The sequence below is a fragment of the Anoplophora glabripennis genome, unplaced genomic scaffold (assembly GCF_000390285.2).
Source record: "Anoplophora glabripennis isolate ALB-LARVAE unplaced genomic scaffold, Agla_2.0 scaffold5, whole genome shotgun sequence".
Taxonomy (NCBI): Eukaryota; Metazoa; Arthropoda; class Insecta; order Coleoptera; family Cerambycidae; genus Anoplophora; species Anoplophora glabripennis.
In genome coordinates, this window is record NW_019416525.1 from 1,547,156 (window position 1) to 1,566,571 (window position 19,416).

General features: G+C 34.4%; 1 protein-coding gene across 1 annotated transcript; it reads right to left on the bottom strand.

The window, feature by feature from the left end:
- Window positions 1–278: 278 nt before the first annotated feature.
- LOC108907522 (putative DNA helicase Ino80) lies at window positions 279–19,153 on the bottom strand. Its single transcript, XM_018711256.1, has 20 exons — window positions 19,006–19,153; window positions 18,740–18,940; window positions 18,516–18,688; window positions 18,296–18,460; window positions 17,837–18,196; window positions 17,411–17,742; window positions 17,042–17,340; window positions 16,483–16,977; window positions 16,162–16,424; window positions 13,466–13,737; window positions 13,087–13,408; window positions 12,891–13,004; window positions 12,477–12,827; window positions 12,252–12,419; window positions 4,413–4,571; window positions 4,253–4,355; window positions 4,135–4,202; window positions 3,534–3,732; window positions 3,252–3,419; window positions 279–1,428 (listed from the first exon to the last, which is right to left on the bottom strand). Exons 1-20 carry the CDS (start codon window positions 19,055–19,057, stop codon window positions 1,109–1,111), a joined length of 4,584 nt encoding a protein of 1,527 aa, XP_018566772.1. The 5' UTR covers window positions 19,058–19,153; the 3' UTR covers window positions 279–1,108.
- Between the last annotated feature and the right edge of the window lie 263 nt (window positions 19,154–19,416).

Here is a 19,416-nt window from a genome sequence, read left to right on the forward strand (position 1 = left end):
TCAGTGTTTCAAGTGAAATTTGTCTGCTGTAAGTCCATGAACTTTGAAGTGGCTTCTCATTTAAAAATTAGCCGTAATAATCAATAACTTATTATCGTGCTCCATTGCTCCAATCAAATTCGGTGCTATTAATAGACAAAAGCATTGTATTAAGTTCTTAACGCTTCGCTATCAAAGCGGCCTTTCCTTACCAGGATCTACAGGGTGTTCGGAAGAACTATTTGGAATAAAAATGCAAAATATCGCAAAAATATTTATTCAACAAACTTTTAAAAATATATAGGTACATATAGGAAATTAAATAAATATGTTAAATGTATAAAACAATTGTAAACACCTAGTCAGATAATAATTTGTCAGAGATTAAAAAATATATATTCAAAGAATAAATACTGAATCAAAGAATACTATCTGGCCAAGTTAAATAAATAAAAAACCTATAGTTATTTTTTTCTAAAAGAAAATCGAGGAAAGAGACAGGTCTTAACATGCCATCACCAGCTTTGACGAAAACCACAACCCCATGGAATTACAGTACTGTGTGGTGTTGTGATTTTTTTACTTTGATCAAAGACTATAATATTATTGGTTGGTGTTGGATGTTACGACTCCCTACATCTTACCTATGCTAATTAAAAAATCTTTGTAAAAAAAAAGATGTTTTGTCAAACAAAAGACGACTATCAGACAATATGTTTCTCCTTCAGTTTCATTAACAGAATTAAATTTACTGAAATTGAACAACAATATTCAATAGGTGGATAGTAATACATGTTTTATACATTTAAAACAGATCAAATGGAACATATTATTTTACGGTATTTTTGAAAATTACATCATGCGTACAAAAAAAAACAGAAAATTTGACGCTCTTTTAATAGTATTTTTTTAAATATACCAGGCTTATGCCTGAACTCGGCCTAAAGCAACCCTAACAGCGTTGCATTTATATATACAAATGTACAACAATGTTAAAATAGAAACAATTTTAAGGAACATGGTGCTGTAAGTATGCCGTTAGGTATCACTCGGGTATAAACCAGGTTTTACTCTCAAAAACCAGAACTTGGATTTACCCAATTCAAGATAAAAAAATGATTTTCTTATTTTAATCATCCGGAAAGTCATAAAAAGAGTAACTTGAATACTGTGTACTGCTAGTACTGGCATTTGAGCTGTTTAAGTTGGTACCATCTGACGGCAGTGGTACTGGCAATGGCCTGGCGGGTTTTCGAGGTCTGTAAGTACCCCTTGATCCCGCATTCGAAGGACCACCCGGCTTTAGACGCGGTCTACCTGGACCTCGCCGTACTGTGGGTACTTGTGGGGCAGTACCGCTGCTTGTACTTATCGGTACATCCATGAAGGTACCAGAAGGCGACGACTGAGACGAAGATATCGATGAGGCCGAATCTGTAGGAACAGGATCTGAAAAGTTTGTAATATCCTCAATGAGTGCACAGACTTCAAATCTGTTAATAGTTATGATGATAATTTTAAATTGAAGTCAGAAATATAAAAAATGTTCCCCATTTAATTACGCAAAGAAAAAAAAAGTCGTCCCTCATATACAGGGTGAGTCAACGCTGTGGCAAAGTTGATTTATCGCTAGAATATAATTGAGGCAAAATATTTCAAAATAGGTTCGTGTGGGGGGAGGGCAAGAAATGCACATTTTAAAAATAATTTTATTTATACAGGGTGATTCGTTTTGGGGGTCTGACCAAAGTTTTTTTAAATGGGACACCCTGTATTTGAGTGGATATTTACATTTTGCATGGAATTATGCAACTTTTTCGTAATAGGTAATGTGTCAAAAAAAAAAAATAAAACTGGTCAGTCCTCCGAAAACGAATCACCCTGTATAAGTAAAGTTATTTTTAAAATGTGCATTTCTTGCTACCCCACACGAACCTTTTTGAAATATTTTGCCCCAATTATATTCTAGCGATAAATCAACTTTGCCACAGCGTTGACTCACCCTGTACATTCGCAATCGATTCAACTGCATAGAAAACAAAAAAGGGAATAAAAAATCCAGTGTTTTTTTTAAAACACTTTTTATACAGAATTTAATGAGTAGTTAAAAAATTATATTATCTTCGTCACTGAATACATTATTAGATATTTTAATTGTGAATCAAACCGATTATGACATTCATTATTTGTGGAAACTGACATCTGGTTTTAATTTCTGAACAAATTTAAAAATAGTTCAACAATTTTGTCCAGGAGTACCTTTATTTATTTTTATTTTAATTCCACAGAAATAGAATATATACAGGGTGTACATTAAAAAAATAAGATTTTTATGATCAAATTTTGGCCGTATTTTATGACAACTTTTATGAGATTAGGTTTTTTGCTGTGTTTATATAAAAATGGTATTCTTTTTTAAACAAGTGAAAAATTTGTAATAAGATAAATAGATTTAAATTGTTTTATTATTATTTAATTTTGAATCATGGCCCAATCATTTCCGGACACCCTGTATGTCACGGAGTAGAAGTTGGTTGATTTTAGGAGTCAGCTTTTCTCGGATATGGATCGATTCCAATAAGAGCGTCTTATTTTATGTAAAAATACGACATATATCGTAAAAAACCTAACCTCAAAAGAGCCATGTCGAGAAATGTCACTGAGTAACGTCGTAGCTAGCGACCTCTAGCAGAAGGTAAAAAACTAGTAAAACTGGCGTATTTAGCAAGCTCAAAAACTTACCTGTACCAAATATCAATGTATTAAATACATTGTTATTTTGGAAAAGATAACGCTAAAATTTGATATAAAAAAAATCGTAGATATTTGACGCCCTGTATGCTAAAATCATAGGTTGACGATGAATCGGAAATTATTCGATGTTTAAAGTATCTTTTTGCAAAACACCCTGTATATCTAATCACTTAAAGGGAGTTGATAAAATCATTATTTATTATAATACATTTAGCCCGCCTTGCCTAGTTATTTGAACCATCTTGCATCTATTATGATGTCCTACATACGGGAAGGTGTATTTTAAGTCCGGTTATGCCCCCATCTGGCGGATATCCTTTAGGAAATCTATTGAAATCAGGTCTAAGAGGCGTGTTCAAGTTTTTTTGCAGGTACTGCGGTTTAAAGGACTGTATTCATATGAAATAACCGCGCACCGTTAAAAAATAGAACCCTGCGAAGGTAGTCCAACACAAAAAAAATTTTGATAAAATTACTAACGCACGTATCGGTTGGTTTTTATAAATTTTCGTACTCACCAGCTGAATACACCCCGCTGGACGCTGATGAGGCTACTCCCGACGAATAATTTCTGTACAGGCCTGCAGTTCGACTTCTAGATCCCCTAGGCCGCCCCCTACGCGACGTTCCACGTCCAGGAACGCGCGGCTTCACCGTCGAACCGTACACATTGTACACAGTGTATTCTGCAACAGGAAAAAGTCCTATCTTATTACGGAAAGTCAAGTACAATTGTGTATAAAGTGGCAAATTTTCAAAGAACGCTTTGAAACGTTGGACCTGGAAAAAGTATTACTCACTGTTAGTAATTGGCGAGTCGGCATCGTCGTTATAGGTGTCTGTCAAATCATCCGTCAAAATATCAGCTGAGTGGACGCTACCTGGACTGTTGGGACCGCTGTCCACAGCGTTCCCATTGCTACTAGTGGGTTGCTCCTCAAAGCAGCTATCTAACGACTCTTGCTTGAGACGCTTGGCTTCAGGTACGGCAGGTATTGTCTGGAAAGCAAAAACAACAAGGCTTGACGCACCGTAATTGTGGACGGCGGGTAATTTCGGTCTCTCAACGGTGACACCGGGATTCGTCAAAGTCCGCCGCCATTGTTTTGGTTCAATGCTAAATAAGCTGTTACTTCGCGCTTTTATTTTTTGCAGATCTTACGATTTACACAATTTTGTGAACAAGCAAACGTACGGAAAAAAGACAAAAACATTGGATCAAAACATCGGAAAAAATTTGTGGCTATAAAGTTTATTACAATTTTGTTTGTTGTACTTTAAATATCGTAACAATTGATTAAAATACACGGTGCTAATTGAGTATGTAGACAAATTTTAAGAGACGATTCACTTAAACTGTAGACTGTACAAAAATATTAATATACAAAACTTTAAATTTACCTTGAAAGGCAATTTTCTTTTCTTGTCCTCTCCTTTATCTTCTTGGGGATTTTCGATCTTCAAGTGATCTAAAACAAAGAAACGTTACCCTAAAACCAAGTTTAACCAAGCGACTTACATTTTTGTACTAATTCGTCATCGTCGAGCAAAAGCGATACCACTTCCTTAGGCTTGAGGGTGTCTGGTTTGAAGTTACCTCCACTGATAACCAGTTTTTGAATCTAAAAAAACACAAGTGAAAATGTTGCTATTTATTAGAGATACGACGCAAAGTTTACCTCGCTTTTTTCTCTGGCTCTTTGTAAAATCCTTTCCTCTATAGTACCTTTACAAATCAGTCTGTAGACCGTGACTTGCTTCGTCTGACCAAGACGATGGGCCCTATCCATAGCCTGTTGATCTACAGTGGGATTCCAATCGCTGTCATAAAAAATCACCTAAAACAACGGAATAGAAAATTTAGCAGCTCGCATAAGCGCTGCCAACATTGAGGAGAATTTTTTTGCGATACCGCTACGCTCTTATCTTAATTTCGCCGCAATAGGCGAAATGCGTTTACAAAGCAGCATCCCGGCTTCTGATAGAAATGATATGCATTACAGCTTCACAGAAATATGCCTACGCGGCCTCTCGCAATAATTTAATAATTAATGTTGGCTGAAAAATTTCACACGGGTTACATCACGTACCAACGTACTGTATTAAAATTCAATATAATTCTCAGAATCGCCATATAAACGTATTCAGGCATTGAATTATTTAATCGTAAGTGACGAATACGCCAACAACCACGCTCAAAAACGCAAACCTAAATTTACTAAATACCACACATATCTGCCCGGTTTTTGTACACAGAGTGTTAGTTTTTTAATCAAAAATCGGCTTTAAATCCTATTATTGCTCGTATTATAATTATTTTTTTGAAAGTGCAGTAAAATTCATACTTATTCGAACGTGAAAGGTTACAGTATTATTTTTTTATATATTTCCAGTAATTTCAGTGCAATTAAGAATCTTCAAGCAACAGATTTATTACTGGTGTGTTTAATAAAATCATTTCGCAGTTGCAGAGCTCCCGAGTGAGAGGTGCATTCTTTTTATAAAGTAAACGTTAGAAATTTGTGATGTAACCCGATTGATGCGTTCATTATATGTAAATGTTATATAATGCCTTCAATTTTATTGATGCAACAAAATGAGAAACGTTTTCGCAAATATTTACCGATTAACTAATATCCACATAAATGAGAATGCAAAAATTCTTGTACGTCAAACAAAAGGAATTGCACAGAGATCTAAAAAACAAAAAAAAATTACTAACGTTTCGAATGCGTAATTGTGAAAGTGCGACTGTGATTAAATTAATTTCAAAAAGGAGGTTTTAGTGGCTGAAATAAGGGGTGGGCGAAGGGCCAAAGGGAGTGTTATCCCTCGTGGCAGTGACGATTCCCAAGAAGTGGTTGCTGTGCCACTCCAGATCTCCGATACGTGATCCCACACGTGCGGAAGGCAGGAAGTGGTATTACACTACTCGTTTCTTCCGGTATATTATTCAAGAACAATTTAGCTACTCCTATAGAGATGCTGTCGAGTTGTTTTCAATGCCTTGCCTATCTGTCATTTGATATGCCACTTCAAGGAGTACATTCACGTGTTGAAGTAATGACCGCTTTACTGTTCCGGGAATTTACGAATGTTAGGCCATTTCTCACTCTTTCCTTCTGCCTATATTATCTAGAAATTACACGTGTTAGAGCGCAACAAACTATTTTCAATTATCTAAATTGTCGCGGCGGCAAAATCAAAGGAAAATGAACTAATTAATTCCAAAAAGTTATTCTAGTAGGCACCATTTGACAAAAATATAGAAATAATTTCAAGAGCTAGAAAAAATTTAAATTACGCTCGCCTGAAGGAAAAACATTTTTTGCTTTCGAATGTACAAAAATAGTAAACATTTTCTTTTGTACCACCTACCTACTCGAGATGTTGCAGTTAGGAATTTACAATATTTATCGTTAACGCATAATTCAAATGATAAAAAAAATAACTCCAAGGTGACTCATGGAAGACGATTTTTTATTTTAATTAAATTTTATTTGAATTAATCATTTTTATTCCCATTAATATAACCTACAACTTACATTAGATGGCTCCTCTTCTGTGAGAGCCATTAGAGTTTTGGCATACTCTCGGATGTGAAACATGCGAAAAAATTTCAGCTGTGTCAAAATGCAAAGGTAACTGGCGGCAGTGGCGGCCTGTTACTTCGGCTCAAGTGGAGAATTCGGAATATAAAGAAATTATTTGCATACCACCGATTCTGCGGGCGAATAAAGTAAAGTCGTCTCAAAGCATTTTTTGTTCGGCTTTTGTAACCGTGCGCAGGTCCGGACGTGCCCATTTGTCCACCAAAAGCCCCAGTCAAGAGATTTGTTCTACATCAGAGATGACCTCACAAAATTAAATTCCATTAAATTGAATTTATCGGTGCGACTATAATTTTTGGATTTTTTTTTATGAGATTTCTCAAATTGTTATCTGTATTTTATTGTTTTTCTAATATTTAAATACTTAAATTTTCGTCGAAATCTTGAGGGATTTTTCGGGAGGGTGAATTGGTTGGAGTCCGTCACTGTGCCGCCTACCTCTACCTGTTAGTGGCCTGTGAATAAGGAGGTGGACGGCGGAATCGGAATAGTCTGACGTATGCTACGGATTTGCTGAGAACTTTTCACGACGGTTCTCCCAGCATGTTTGTCGAAGTACGTGGACATCCGTTACACAGCGGCGCACTTGGGAACCCGATCGCAAATAACATATTTATTGTTTGATAATTTGTTAAAGTCAATGCCGTGTCCAATTCATTCATTATTCATCGACGGTTTTGCTTGCCGGAAAAAATGCGGTTAACTCGCATACGGACCTAGGGAACCCTAACACACTGAGCCGTGACGTCTTTTCACACAAGACGGAAAGCAATTTTTTTAGTTCAGAAGAAAACGCCCCCAAAAATAACTAATATTATAAGGATATTTGTCAAAATAATTTTATTAATTTATAAATCACTAATTACTAATATCTGAAATTTCTAATAATTGTATGCGTGAGTGTATGGTTCGAAATGCAAATTACATATTAACCGCTGACACTTAAGTATGTATCACCCTGTATGCCGTCTGTAAACAAATATTTCCGAGGTATCACCTGCAAACACACTGCGTCCATTATTTCGCGTATTATCATAGTAATTACCTATATAGTTATTACCAAAGCCTTAATTGAAGGCCTCAACCACAAAAATCGATGGTAATAATTCAGCATTACAATTGAAACGAAATTGGATATTAATAATTAATTTATAGCTACAATTAATTTCTGCTTGGGCATTGACAACACATTACGTTTGAATTTATCGTTGTATATCACATTTCCCGGACATTTATCGCTTTTTTAGCCGAAGGAAATGGTGTTCAGCCACGTAGTAAAATCATAAATCGGTAGCGAACCGTCTATTCACAAACATCGTAGTTAAAAATACCCCCGAAGGGACAGCGAGCAGACAAAGAAAAAATTGAGACCGTCGCGTAACAAACAGAAATAAACCGAAAAAAAAAGGAGTTTCACTCCTATTTTCTTGCGCTCTTTCATTGCGAACAATTCTTTTCCAGCTTACTGAACCGGAAGGAACAATTCGACTGTGTTAGATAAGTCTCTTAAAAGAAAATACATTGCTCGTGCGTTACTACGATATTTCGTTTTCTCCCAAGGAAGCACAAAAAATCGTGGGAGGGGAATACGCCTCCAATTTTATCGTAACACGATTTTTTACACTGAAAGTAAAGAAAAACGGCGAAGCGCTTTATAAAAAAAAATGAATTTTTTAAGCAGTAATGTTTTATTTGCAGGGAAAACAAAGATTTTAAACCAAGGATTAGATGCATTGTTCGTAAAAAGGTTACATGCAGTTAACAGTATGGAAGTCAAGGTAATAAACATATTTTCCCACGCCTTCTATCCTATATAGGTATTACCCGATACAGTCGATTATAATTAAGTAGAATTTGTCGCGCATTTACATTACGTGTGTGTGCATGCTTTGTACGGGACAAATAACTATCTTTCCAACCATGGGCGTGCAGCGGAATTTATTCAAAAACAAGTATTTCTTCACAAGAAACAAAATGTGTATTTCAAGATGCATGTTGGCGTTTCCAGTTCTTATTCTTATAGAAACATATTTAAACAGTAGAGTTCTTACTTTGCCAATGATTTACAATTTTGAAATATACACTTTTTAGAGCAAAAAATAAATAATGAATATCGCAATGTCAGTACCTACCAAACAAAAACATAATTTTCATATTACTTATTTAACTTTAACTTTATTTAGTAAATGAATTCCATATTAGAAAAATTCTAACAATAATAGGATAAAAATCCTACGCGATTTATGTTTGTAAGCTTAACAATTTTTTATTATACTCTAAATTTTTTTTTACCAAAGTTAGAATCTCGGAGCAATTAAAATATTTTAAAAAAATTATCCATGAAACTTGATTATTTTGCCTTGTTCATCTAAATATATAACAATATTTCTTGGTAATACATAATTTAATTATGTTTTTATAATTGAAAAAATGCCCTATAGTTGTTATCATTACAAGTCATTGCGATAGAAATTTTTGTCGTGCCAACGCATTAGTAGTTTGTGAAAAATTTACAGTTGACAAGGTCACAAGGTGCTTATTTTCTTCTCCAGAACGGGTACTACTTTCGCATTCCAAGACCGTTCCATTATAAACTTTCTGTTAACGTATTTTATATTCAGAATGCATTTTTACTTTAATAAAGTACCGAGTACTATTACGTATTTCTCAGATTGTAACATTTTATATAAACAATGAGAAAATGTCACCGCTGTTACATTCACACGGCATTTTCTCCGGAAGGGAGGAATTTGTTATCTTGAAACAATTTTTGCAAATTGCAGGTATGCATTGCGACAAATTGGATTATTAATATGCCACTTTGAGACTGACAAGAAAAATGCATGCGAAGAATTCATAAATACGTGACCAATTAGGGACGATTCAACTGCATAAAAACAACTATCAGCGCTGGCCATGATAAAGACAGTTCTCCCATAATTAACGACATTAAATTATTTTCAACTAATACCACTAAACAAACTATAAATATTACACAGTATTAATATTTATTGTAATGCTGCACCTCCGTCAGCAAAAGTAACTGTGAAAAAATATTTGTTGATCAACATAATGACACAAGCCTTACTATGATTTTTAATAATTTTAAAGAATAATCCCCAACAATTTTAGGATTATTTATCAAGAATGAGATACATTTATCTTCATCGTCATGTATAGAATGAATGCAGATTCTAAATATGTATTTTATATTATGAGAACTTTTTATTTTAATACCTCTGTTGCAAATTAAATATTTCAAACAAAATAATTAAATACGAATACATCCTCTGAAAATAAAACCGAAAATACTTCAAATAAAATGGTCTGATAAAATGCTTTATTACTTTTAAAAATAAATCTGTGAAATCCTAAAAATCCGTTCTATTCCAGTATTATTCACTGGTCCCTAGCGCCATCTAGTGCATGGAAGCTAAACGTATTTACGTTATGTAAAATACAGAAATCTGTAATTTAATACAGGCACCTTTCCACTTACAATTTTCAGAATACGAATGACTGCAGGAATCTCGCAAAACATACATCGATTTAAAAAAAAATTAAAAATTAAAAGATAATTTACAATGGGCAATTATAATAGCCTACAATAAAAATTGGACCAATTTTGATGAAACGCACAACCTGGGACGATTTTTTGGTCAGCTGCTGTAATTTTTAATGCAGTTGCAAAGAAATAGGTCCAGAGCTATGTTTATTGCATTGCAGCAGCAATTTTCGTGAAGGGCACTAACTTCAGCTATCGAATAAGTAATTTCAAGTACGTTTTTACATTTTTCAAATTTGGCTGTTGAAAAATCCAAAAATTATTCCAAAAATTCTGAAAAATTTTAGCGTATTCTCTGATGAATTTCAAGAACTTTTTCTATAAAATTTTTTCTGAAACGCCCTCATTGTCGAGGAAAATTTTTTTTTACAAATATTTGATTCAAATTTCATCGGATTTGGAAAAAACATGGATAATGGAATGAAGTCCCAATCTATTAGCTTGAATGTGTAGTTAGGTTTAAAATGTACTGGCTAATTCAATATTGTAACCCGAAAACTAACAAAAATTTTTTTCGTTGAATGGGCTATCTTTTGATTTTGCCTGTTTGCCGTTTCTGATTGATGTGTTGCCCAACTCTTACCAACGTGGAGGTCGACGAATTAGTTTTATTTTTGTTTTTATGTTTTTTTTTTTGGAATTTTATTGTAGTTTATTTTTATTACGATAAACCTATTTCTTCCTATGTTTGATTTCATCAATTTTTTCAAAATTTTTGGGATGATTTTCTGATATTTCAAAAAACGGCAAAAGTTGAAAATTGTAAAAATGTCTCAAAAAATTGTGAAAAACATATTTGCTTAATTTTAACAATTTTCGTTCTATAATATTTTTTCGAAAACCCCACCATTTTCAAGAAAAAATTCCTAAACAATTAAAAAAATATATTTGCCAAATCAGTCCAGCCGCTCTCAAGTGATGCGTTTACCAAAGAACAGCATTTAATTATTATTTAAATAAATATAATATACGAATACAGAGCCGTCATAAATTTTTAGAAGCCACATGACAGGTAGTTTTGTCTGGAACAGTAATTTTACTTCCTTTGTCGCAGGAACGGAGCTCCGGTTTTGTTTGACAAACCACGCCCCCCATTTTCCACCAGATTCTACTCAACCAATCAGTGGATAGTGTTATCTCGAGCATAGATGTAACGGTTTGTCATTGTTCATTGTAAACGTATCGTTAATATGAGTGACCCAATCTTTATACGACAGTACGAACAATGTGCAATGTTGGTTGCATAAGCTCAGGGGTCACATGAATTGTAAAAATTTATGAAGGGTGTACATATAAAAATTATCTATTTCTATTTACTTGGAAAATATTATTTTTTCGTTTTCTAAATTTGTACTTTTCATGGCCCTCTGCACATATTAAATATTTTTGTAGTTCAACTTCTAAATAATGAATATGCGATATTATCACACGACTTTGTCGTTATAAAATGCACGAGTAAATTCTACAAATTATTCGTCCATGAGTATATTTCGTAAATCCAGATAACTTTATTTGAAATCCGAAGCCCGCAGAATGATCTCGAAACCCAAATGTGCAATGTTGGTTGTATAAGCTCGGGGGTCATATGAATTGTAAAAATTTATGAAGGGTCTATATATACATAAAAATTATCTATTTCTATTTACTTGGAAAGTATTATTTTTTCGTTTTATAAATTTGTACTTTTCATGGCTCTGCGCACACATTAAATATTTCTGTAGTTGCATCTTGCAGTTTCGGGTCGTATTCCACAATATTTTCACTCCTCATCTGATTTCAACGTGGAAATCCAGTTTGAAAAAAAATTTTAAGTGAAATATTCGGACTTTTTTGGAAAAACCCCATATAGTGACTTCCAGTTACATTTTTCGAGGAATCTGATCACCGATTCTGAAAGTTCAGATGATTTTACGTCGGACATGGTAATTTCTAATTTTTTTTTACGATCTTTTTTGAGTCACTGCAGCCGTTGAAAAATGAAAAAAAAAATACGTCCCTTCAGGCGTTAACGGGTTAATACCCAATAACTTTGAAACGATGAAAAATTGTGCGCACTTGCTGCTGACGTTGTTTGCGTCAACTTAACTTTGTGAATCCTCGTATTTTAAAACGAAATATGCAAAAAATCGAGAATCAACTGCACAGTGTCGGCGCCAGCACGATCTCAATCCATTCTGATAAGCGATTGTAAGCTGTTGGATTCACATATCTACAGTCTTAGTGCGCCAATAAATTATATTTCAAATATGACTTAGAAAATAAAAAATCGGTGTGTTGCACCGAATATTTAAAAATAACAAGATAATAAGAACCGATTGTTTGAAAAAGCATGCTCTACTAACCGTGTCAGCAGCCGTCAAATTGATGCCCAATCCTCCAGCTCTAGTTGATAACAAAAACACAAAAATATCGGTCCTGGCCTGGAAATCGGCAACCATATCTCTTCGCTCAGAAATTTTCGATGAACCATCCAGTCTCATGTACTTATGATGCCTGTGCCACATATATTCCTAAAAAATATTCAACCAAAAATTATTGACGTTTTATTTCATCCAACTCCCACTCACCTCCAACAAGTCTATCATTTTCGTCATCTGTGAATAAATAAGGACCCTGTGCCCCTCCTCCTTCAGCCTCTTGAGAAGGCCATCCAGTACCGAGAGTTTGCCGGAGTCTGTAACCAAGCTCTCCTTATCCGGTATTGCGATATTTGACCACCCGTGCGCAGGACGAATATTATCGACGCCATTAAACGGTCGCGGGTGTAAGCTCTCCGCCGACTTGAAGTTGTACTTATTGTCTGTCGCTCGTGACCAATAGTGATTTAACGAGTTAAAACTGTAGTCGTCTATGTGCCGTTTCAGGTCCCAAGCCGCCTTACGGGAATAACAATACATTCCTACGGGGGCCGTCGCAACCTACAACAAAAAAATATATATTAGTGGATTTATAAAATAGTATTATTTTTGAGGGGTACTTACTTTTGGCATATTATAAAACAAAAAAGCAGGCAGTTCAGTCTTAACATCCTTGAACACTTGGGGTCGTCTCTTCAAATAAGGAAACTCGTTCACGGAAATGGTTTGGTGTGTTTTCTAAAATAAAAAATTAAACCTTATTTACGAACCGCTTAAAAAACTACTGTTACATTCCATTCGTCTTATAATTATCGCTTACCAATCCATCTTCATTAACAACGTCTATTATAGATTCATCCTCGGTGCTAGCCTCCTTATTTTTCAACCTAATATTTTTATGCTCTACGGTTTCTGGCATGGAATGATAAACGTGATCAGTATGGGTATAAATAACTCTGTTTCCCCTAATACGTCTTGTAAAAACTAAATCTAGCAAGACGTTGCTGGTTTCTATTTGCGAATTGTTCATTTTAAAATCACACTTCAACCTAATTGACGGTTTATTATACAAATCAGGATTCCAAAAACGCTCGTGGTGCTGGACATAGTCCTGTTTTTCAGTCTCGAAATAGTGACGCCACCTAAAAATTAAAGACACTTTCGATATCTATTTTTTTTATACAACAGTAAAAACTTGCCTGTGCAATACATCTCCTTGGAAAATTTTATAGAGATCGTCAAACGATAGGTTCAAGGCAAAGCAAAAGTTAAAGATTGTCTGCGAGAAGCCGCTATCGATAGCATTAGCGATATACTCGGGAGTAAATACAAAATATTTCTGAATATACAACATCAGTATTTGTCTCACGTTATCGTTGTATACTAAACGCGGTATGATGTACTGCAGCGGTGGAGTACTTATAGGAGATTTAGCATCTCTTCTCTCGAATAACTCCGGATGGTTGCAGACCTGAAAGATATACGGCCATTAAAAACAAGAAATGGTTATTAAAATGCAATATGTCCGTATCAGTTTATAATTTTATACACAATGAAGGCTTAACATCGAGAAGACGAAAGGTCAAAAGGATGAAATGAAGGTATGTAAGAAAAATAAAATTTATACGTACAAAACAAAAAATTCATTTGATAAACTACAATGTTCAGAAAAAAAACAACTTTCAGTTTTTCCCGAATTTTCCTTATTCGGACTATTACGAACAATTAAAAAAAAAAAAATTTGCCAAATCGATACAGCCGTTCTCAAGTGATGCGCTTACCAACGAATAACATTTAATTCAATTTATAAATACAGAGCGGTCATAAATTTTTAGAAGCCACGGGACAGGTAGTTTTGTCTGGAACAGTAATTTTATTTCCTTTGTCGTAGGAACGGAGCTCCGGTTTTGTTTGACAAGCCACGCCCCCCATTTTTCACGAGATTCTATTCAACCAATCAGCGGATAGCGTTATCTCGAGCATAGATGTAACGGTTTGTCATTGTTCATTGAAAACATATCGTTAATACGGGTGACGTAATTTCTATACGACGGTACGAACAATGTGCAATGTTGGTTGCATAAGCTCGGGGGTCGCAAGAATTGTAAAAATTTATGAAGGCTCTATACATAAAAATTATCTATTTCTATTTCCTTGGAGTATTATTTGTTCGTTTTTTAAATTTGTACTTTTTATGGCTCTGTGCGCATATTAAATATTTTTGTAGTTCAACTTCTAAATAATGAATATGCGATATTATCACTCGACTTTGTCGTTATAAAATGCACAAGTAAATTCTACAAATTATTTGTCCGTGAGTATATTTCGTAAATCCAGATAACTTTATTTGAAATCCGAAGCCCGCAGAATGATCGCGAAACCCGAAGTTTTCATGTAAAAACGACNCGACTTTGTCGTTATAAAATGCACAAGTAAATTCTACAAATTATTTGTCCGTGAGTATATTTCGTAAATCCAGATAACTTTATTTGAAATCCGAAGCCCGCAGAATGATCGCGAAACCCGAAGTTTTCATGTAAAAACGACATTGTTGGCAACTCTACGTAAAAATATTTTTGTAGATTTTCGTTCTCTACTAAGCAGAAGAAATAACAATAATTTTTTTTCTGAAACCCTCATTGTCGTGGAAAAATTTATTTTACGAATATTTCATTCAAATTTCATCGGATTTGGAAAAAAAACATGGTTCATGTAATGAAGTTCCAATTTATTAGCTTGAATGTGTGGTTAGGTTCAAAATGTACTGGCTAATTCAATATTGTATCCCGAAAACTATAAAAAAAAATTTTTTTTCGTTGAATGGGCTATCTTTTGATTTCGCCTGTTTGCCGTTTCTGATTGATGTGTTGCCCAACTCTTACCAACGTGAAGGTCGACAAACTAAAATCATTTTTCGTTTTTATGTTTTTTTTTGTAATTTTATTATTTTATTTTTATTACGATAAATCTATTTCTTCATATGTTTGATTTCATCAATCATTAGAGGATACGCTCAAATTTTTTTGGATGATTTCCTGATTTCAAAAAACGGCGAAAGTTGAAAAATGTAAAAATTTCTCAAAAAATTGTGAAAAACATATTCTTTGCATAATTTCAACAATTTTTGGTTCTATAAAATTTTTTCGAAAACCACACCATTTTCAAGAAAAAAAATCCTAAACAATTTAAAAAAAAAAAATTTGCCAAATCGATACAGCCGTTCTCAAGTGATGCGCTTACCAACGAATAACATCTAATTTAATTTACAAATACAGAACCGTCACAAATTTTTAGAAGCCACGGGACAGGTAGTTTTGTCTGGAGCAGTAATTTTATTTCCTTTGTCGTAGGAACGGAGCTCCGGTTTTATTTGACAAGCCACGCCCCCCATTTTTCACGAGATTCTATTCAACCAATCAGCGGATAGCGTTATCTCGAGCATATATGTAACGGTTTGTCATTGTTCATTGTAAACGTATCGTTAATATGCGTGACGTAATTTTTATACGAAGGTACGAACAACGTGCAATGTTGGTTGCATAAGCTCGGGGGGTCACATAAATTGTAAAAATGTATGAAGGGTGGTATATACATAAAAATTATCTATTTCTATTTACTTGGAAAGTATTAATGTTTCGTTTTCTAAATTTGTACTTTTCATGGCTATCTACACATATTTAATATTTTTGTAGTTCAACTTCTAAATAATGAATTTGCGATATTATCACTCGACTTTGTCGTTATAAAATGCACAAGTAAATTCTACAAATTATTTGTCCGTGAGTATATTTCGTAAATCCAGATAACTTTATTTGAAATCCGAAGCCCACAGAATTAATATTTTTGTAGACTTTTGTTCTCTACTAAGAAGAAACAATAATTTTGTATACATTACCTTTCGAAATTGCATCACCAAGTTCATCAAATTAGAAGTAAAATTTTTGTCCACGACATGTGAGTCGCCGCCCCCTACAGTGTAATGAAGTAAATCTTCAATTTTAATTTTCTGTTTCAATGCCAAATATAACAAATTCTGCCTAGTAGTCAGCGGGCAATACACCATAACTTCAATCTTATCGGATAATTCGTTTTCAACATCTTTCTTAATCCTCCTCAACATAAATGGCTTTAAAATCATATGAAGCCTCGATAAATGTTCTGAAATTTATACCATTACGATTTCTATTCTATCTAGAATGAAAAAAGTTGCACTTACTTTCGTCAATTCCCGTTTTATTTTCGGCATGACTCTCGATATCCTTTGAAAACCACTCGTTGAATTCCTCGTGGGAATCAAAGAGTGTTGGCATGATAAAATGTAATAAAGCCCACAATTCGGCCATACTATTCTGAATCGGGGTACCGCTCAGCAACAATCTGTTCCGACAACTAAAACCTAGCAACGTCTTCCAACGCATCGAACTAGTACTTTTTATCGCCTGAGCCTCATCTAAAATCATATACTGCCACTTGATTCTATTGAAGTATTTAATATCCGTTATTACGATTTGGTACGAGGTTATAACAATGTGGAAGCTAGCATCTTTAGTGTACATGTCCTTTTGGTCCCAGAACTGACGCAGGATTTTTCGTTCGTTTGGGTTGCCCCAGTAAGGCACGACTTTAAACCCTGGTACGAATTTCGCAATTTCTTGTTGCCAATTGTGGAGCGTTGAAGCTGGGGAAATGATCAGAAACGGGCCCCAAACAGCTGAAAATATAGAAATGAAACGTTATTTATTAATTATTTAGTTTACGAAAAGATTTCAACTTACAATATCGTTCAGCTATGTGACACAGAAATGCTATACTTTGTACAGTTTTACCCAGTCCCATCTCGTCTGCCAAAATTCCACTAATGCCTTGGGAATATAAATTAGCCAACCAATTCATCCCGCGCAACTGGTAACCTTTCAGTTTACCTCTGAACATATCCGGTTGCGGCTGCTCTCCACCTATAGAATCGAACTCGCCTAAACATGAGTTTGCTTGCTTGTCGAAGTGTTTTGTTCTAGCTTTCTCGCTTTGGAATGCGTCAAGTGCATTTTTCTTTGCTTTTTCCTTCATCGTTTCACTAAAAAAATAGTTAGTTATCACGAGACAAAAAAGAAATAAACTTCAATATAGGAAGAAATGGAGCTCACCTATCGTATGTGTCACAACTAAGTTTGGTTATGCCTTCCTCGTCCAACTGGCTTAATATCCTTAGTTGTTCCTCAGGTGAAACTTGACCCAATTTCTTCGACATAAAGTGGGCATAAAGTTCAGTCTGCGTTATTAAAAAGTTTAATTTCCTTTGTTGTCGTTTGGCTTCTACCAATTCGTGGTCGATTTTCCGTTGCTCTTCTGCTTCCTTTTCTAACCTCTTTTTGATTTCTCGGTCGAAACGTCGCGACCTTTTCCAGTATGCTATGTTTTCCCTAGCCAATCGTTTCATTCGCCACTGCTGCTCTTTCACTGTCCTAGCTGACTGCAACTACAAAAAAAAAAAAATTATGGACCAATAAATATAAACACAACAATAAAACATTTTTAAATCAGTCTGTAGGATAATGTTTATTTATACTTACAGCTTTCTGTCGTGCTGCCTTAACACAGTGTGTCGCGACTCTCTTGCACTGCAAAAGCATTTCCTTATGCCTATTCATCTTAGCGCGATGTTGCTTCCCCGTTTCTTTTTTCACGATGCTGGTGTATAGTTTGCGTCTTTTTATCGTCATCATATCTTCCCATTTCTTGCGTGATTCTTCATCTCTGAATCGCTTAGCTTTCTTCTTTGGTATATTCATGTTTAATTGTGGAGTTGAGGAAACAGAATGCATGGAAACTGGAATTGTAGTAAAGTCAGTGTTCATGTTCGTGTCTTCCATTTCTTCTATAGTTTGGAACTCTATTCCATTTTGAAGGTTTAAGTCCAAACAAGGTTCATCCTAAAAATTTTGTATATAATAACTGAAAAGTGTTTGGCTGATTAACTATTTATAATTTATTTATAACAAACAATGAATTAAAAACCAAGTGTAATTTACCGGTATATCATCCAAAATCTCTGGATGATACAAAGGTGATTTGGAAGTATCTTCTGTTTTAATAACCTTTTTCTTTATGTGTACGGGTAAATTTTTTTCTATTTCTGGGTAGTGATCTACAGCACTTATCAATCCGGCACCATAGAACATATAGTTATTGAAATTCTACAAAATCAACATGTAAAAAAAATTATAACAGTAATAAGAGTATTTTTATCACCTCCTTGGTCTTCCGCAGGTTTTTCTGGTAAGAATGCATCCTTATGATGTGCTTATATTGTACATCCTCCGGCGTACTATCTGTATTCTCTTGTAAAACATCGGATAACCATTTTCTCTTGGAAGAGACATTTTTGAAGTTGTAATATTCTTTTGGTGAATGTGGTTCAGACTCTATAGATAAAATAAATATTAGAAACTAACAAAGTACTTGTGACATCTTACCTCGAAGTATATTTTCAATGTTTGCATCATTTATATCTGGGATATCATCGTCTGAATCATCAGAGTCGCTGCTCAGCATTAGTTGGTTGTTTATATTTTTCAAAAACATGTTCAGGTTGAGCGCTCTCTCGACCCTGCGTAAATGTATTGGTTTTGAGGTGCTTGGTCTTACATCCGAGTGGTCCACGAGTAATTTGTTGTCTAAAATGAATCAAGATAATAGATAAAACGATAATCACGAGATTTAATAGGCTATTATAACTTACCTGGCAGAATTTTGTAGGTTTTATCGAAACTATTCCGCATGTTCTTTGACATTGTAATTCAATTTTAGTTTTGAACAATAACCAGCTTTATACGTAAATAGAACTGTTGACCGTTTATATAATTTTTACAATATTCATTTTTTTTAGCCTAACCTCACTCAAAATTTTTATATTTTGACAATTGACATAAAAACAACTTCAAGGTTGATCTTGCAGGAGTACGTTCCTAAAACAGAAATGTTAGTTATATTAGGGTTAAGTTCGCTATTCTCAGAGTTGTTGTGTGGTGTAGCCACAGTGTAGCGATAACATGTTAATTTTAAATGTTTTTATTAAAACTGATATGAAATTTAAAAAATGTGAAATCCCGTCAAAAGACACATATACGGGGTGTCCCTGTTTTATTTTGAT

Coding starts and splice junctions, on each gene's coding strand:
- LOC108907522 (XM_018711256.1), bottom strand. CDS start 19,057: ATGTCAAAGAACATGCGGAATAGTTTCGATAAAACCTACAAAATTCTG. Junction 18,941..19,005: donor AACCTACAAAATTCTGCCAG/GTAAGTTATAAT, acceptor GATTCATTTTAG/ACAACAAATTACTCGTGGAC. Junction 13,005..13,086: donor TTGTTAATGAAGATGGATTG/GTAAGCGATAAT, acceptor TTTTTATTTTAG/AAAACACACCAAACCATTTC.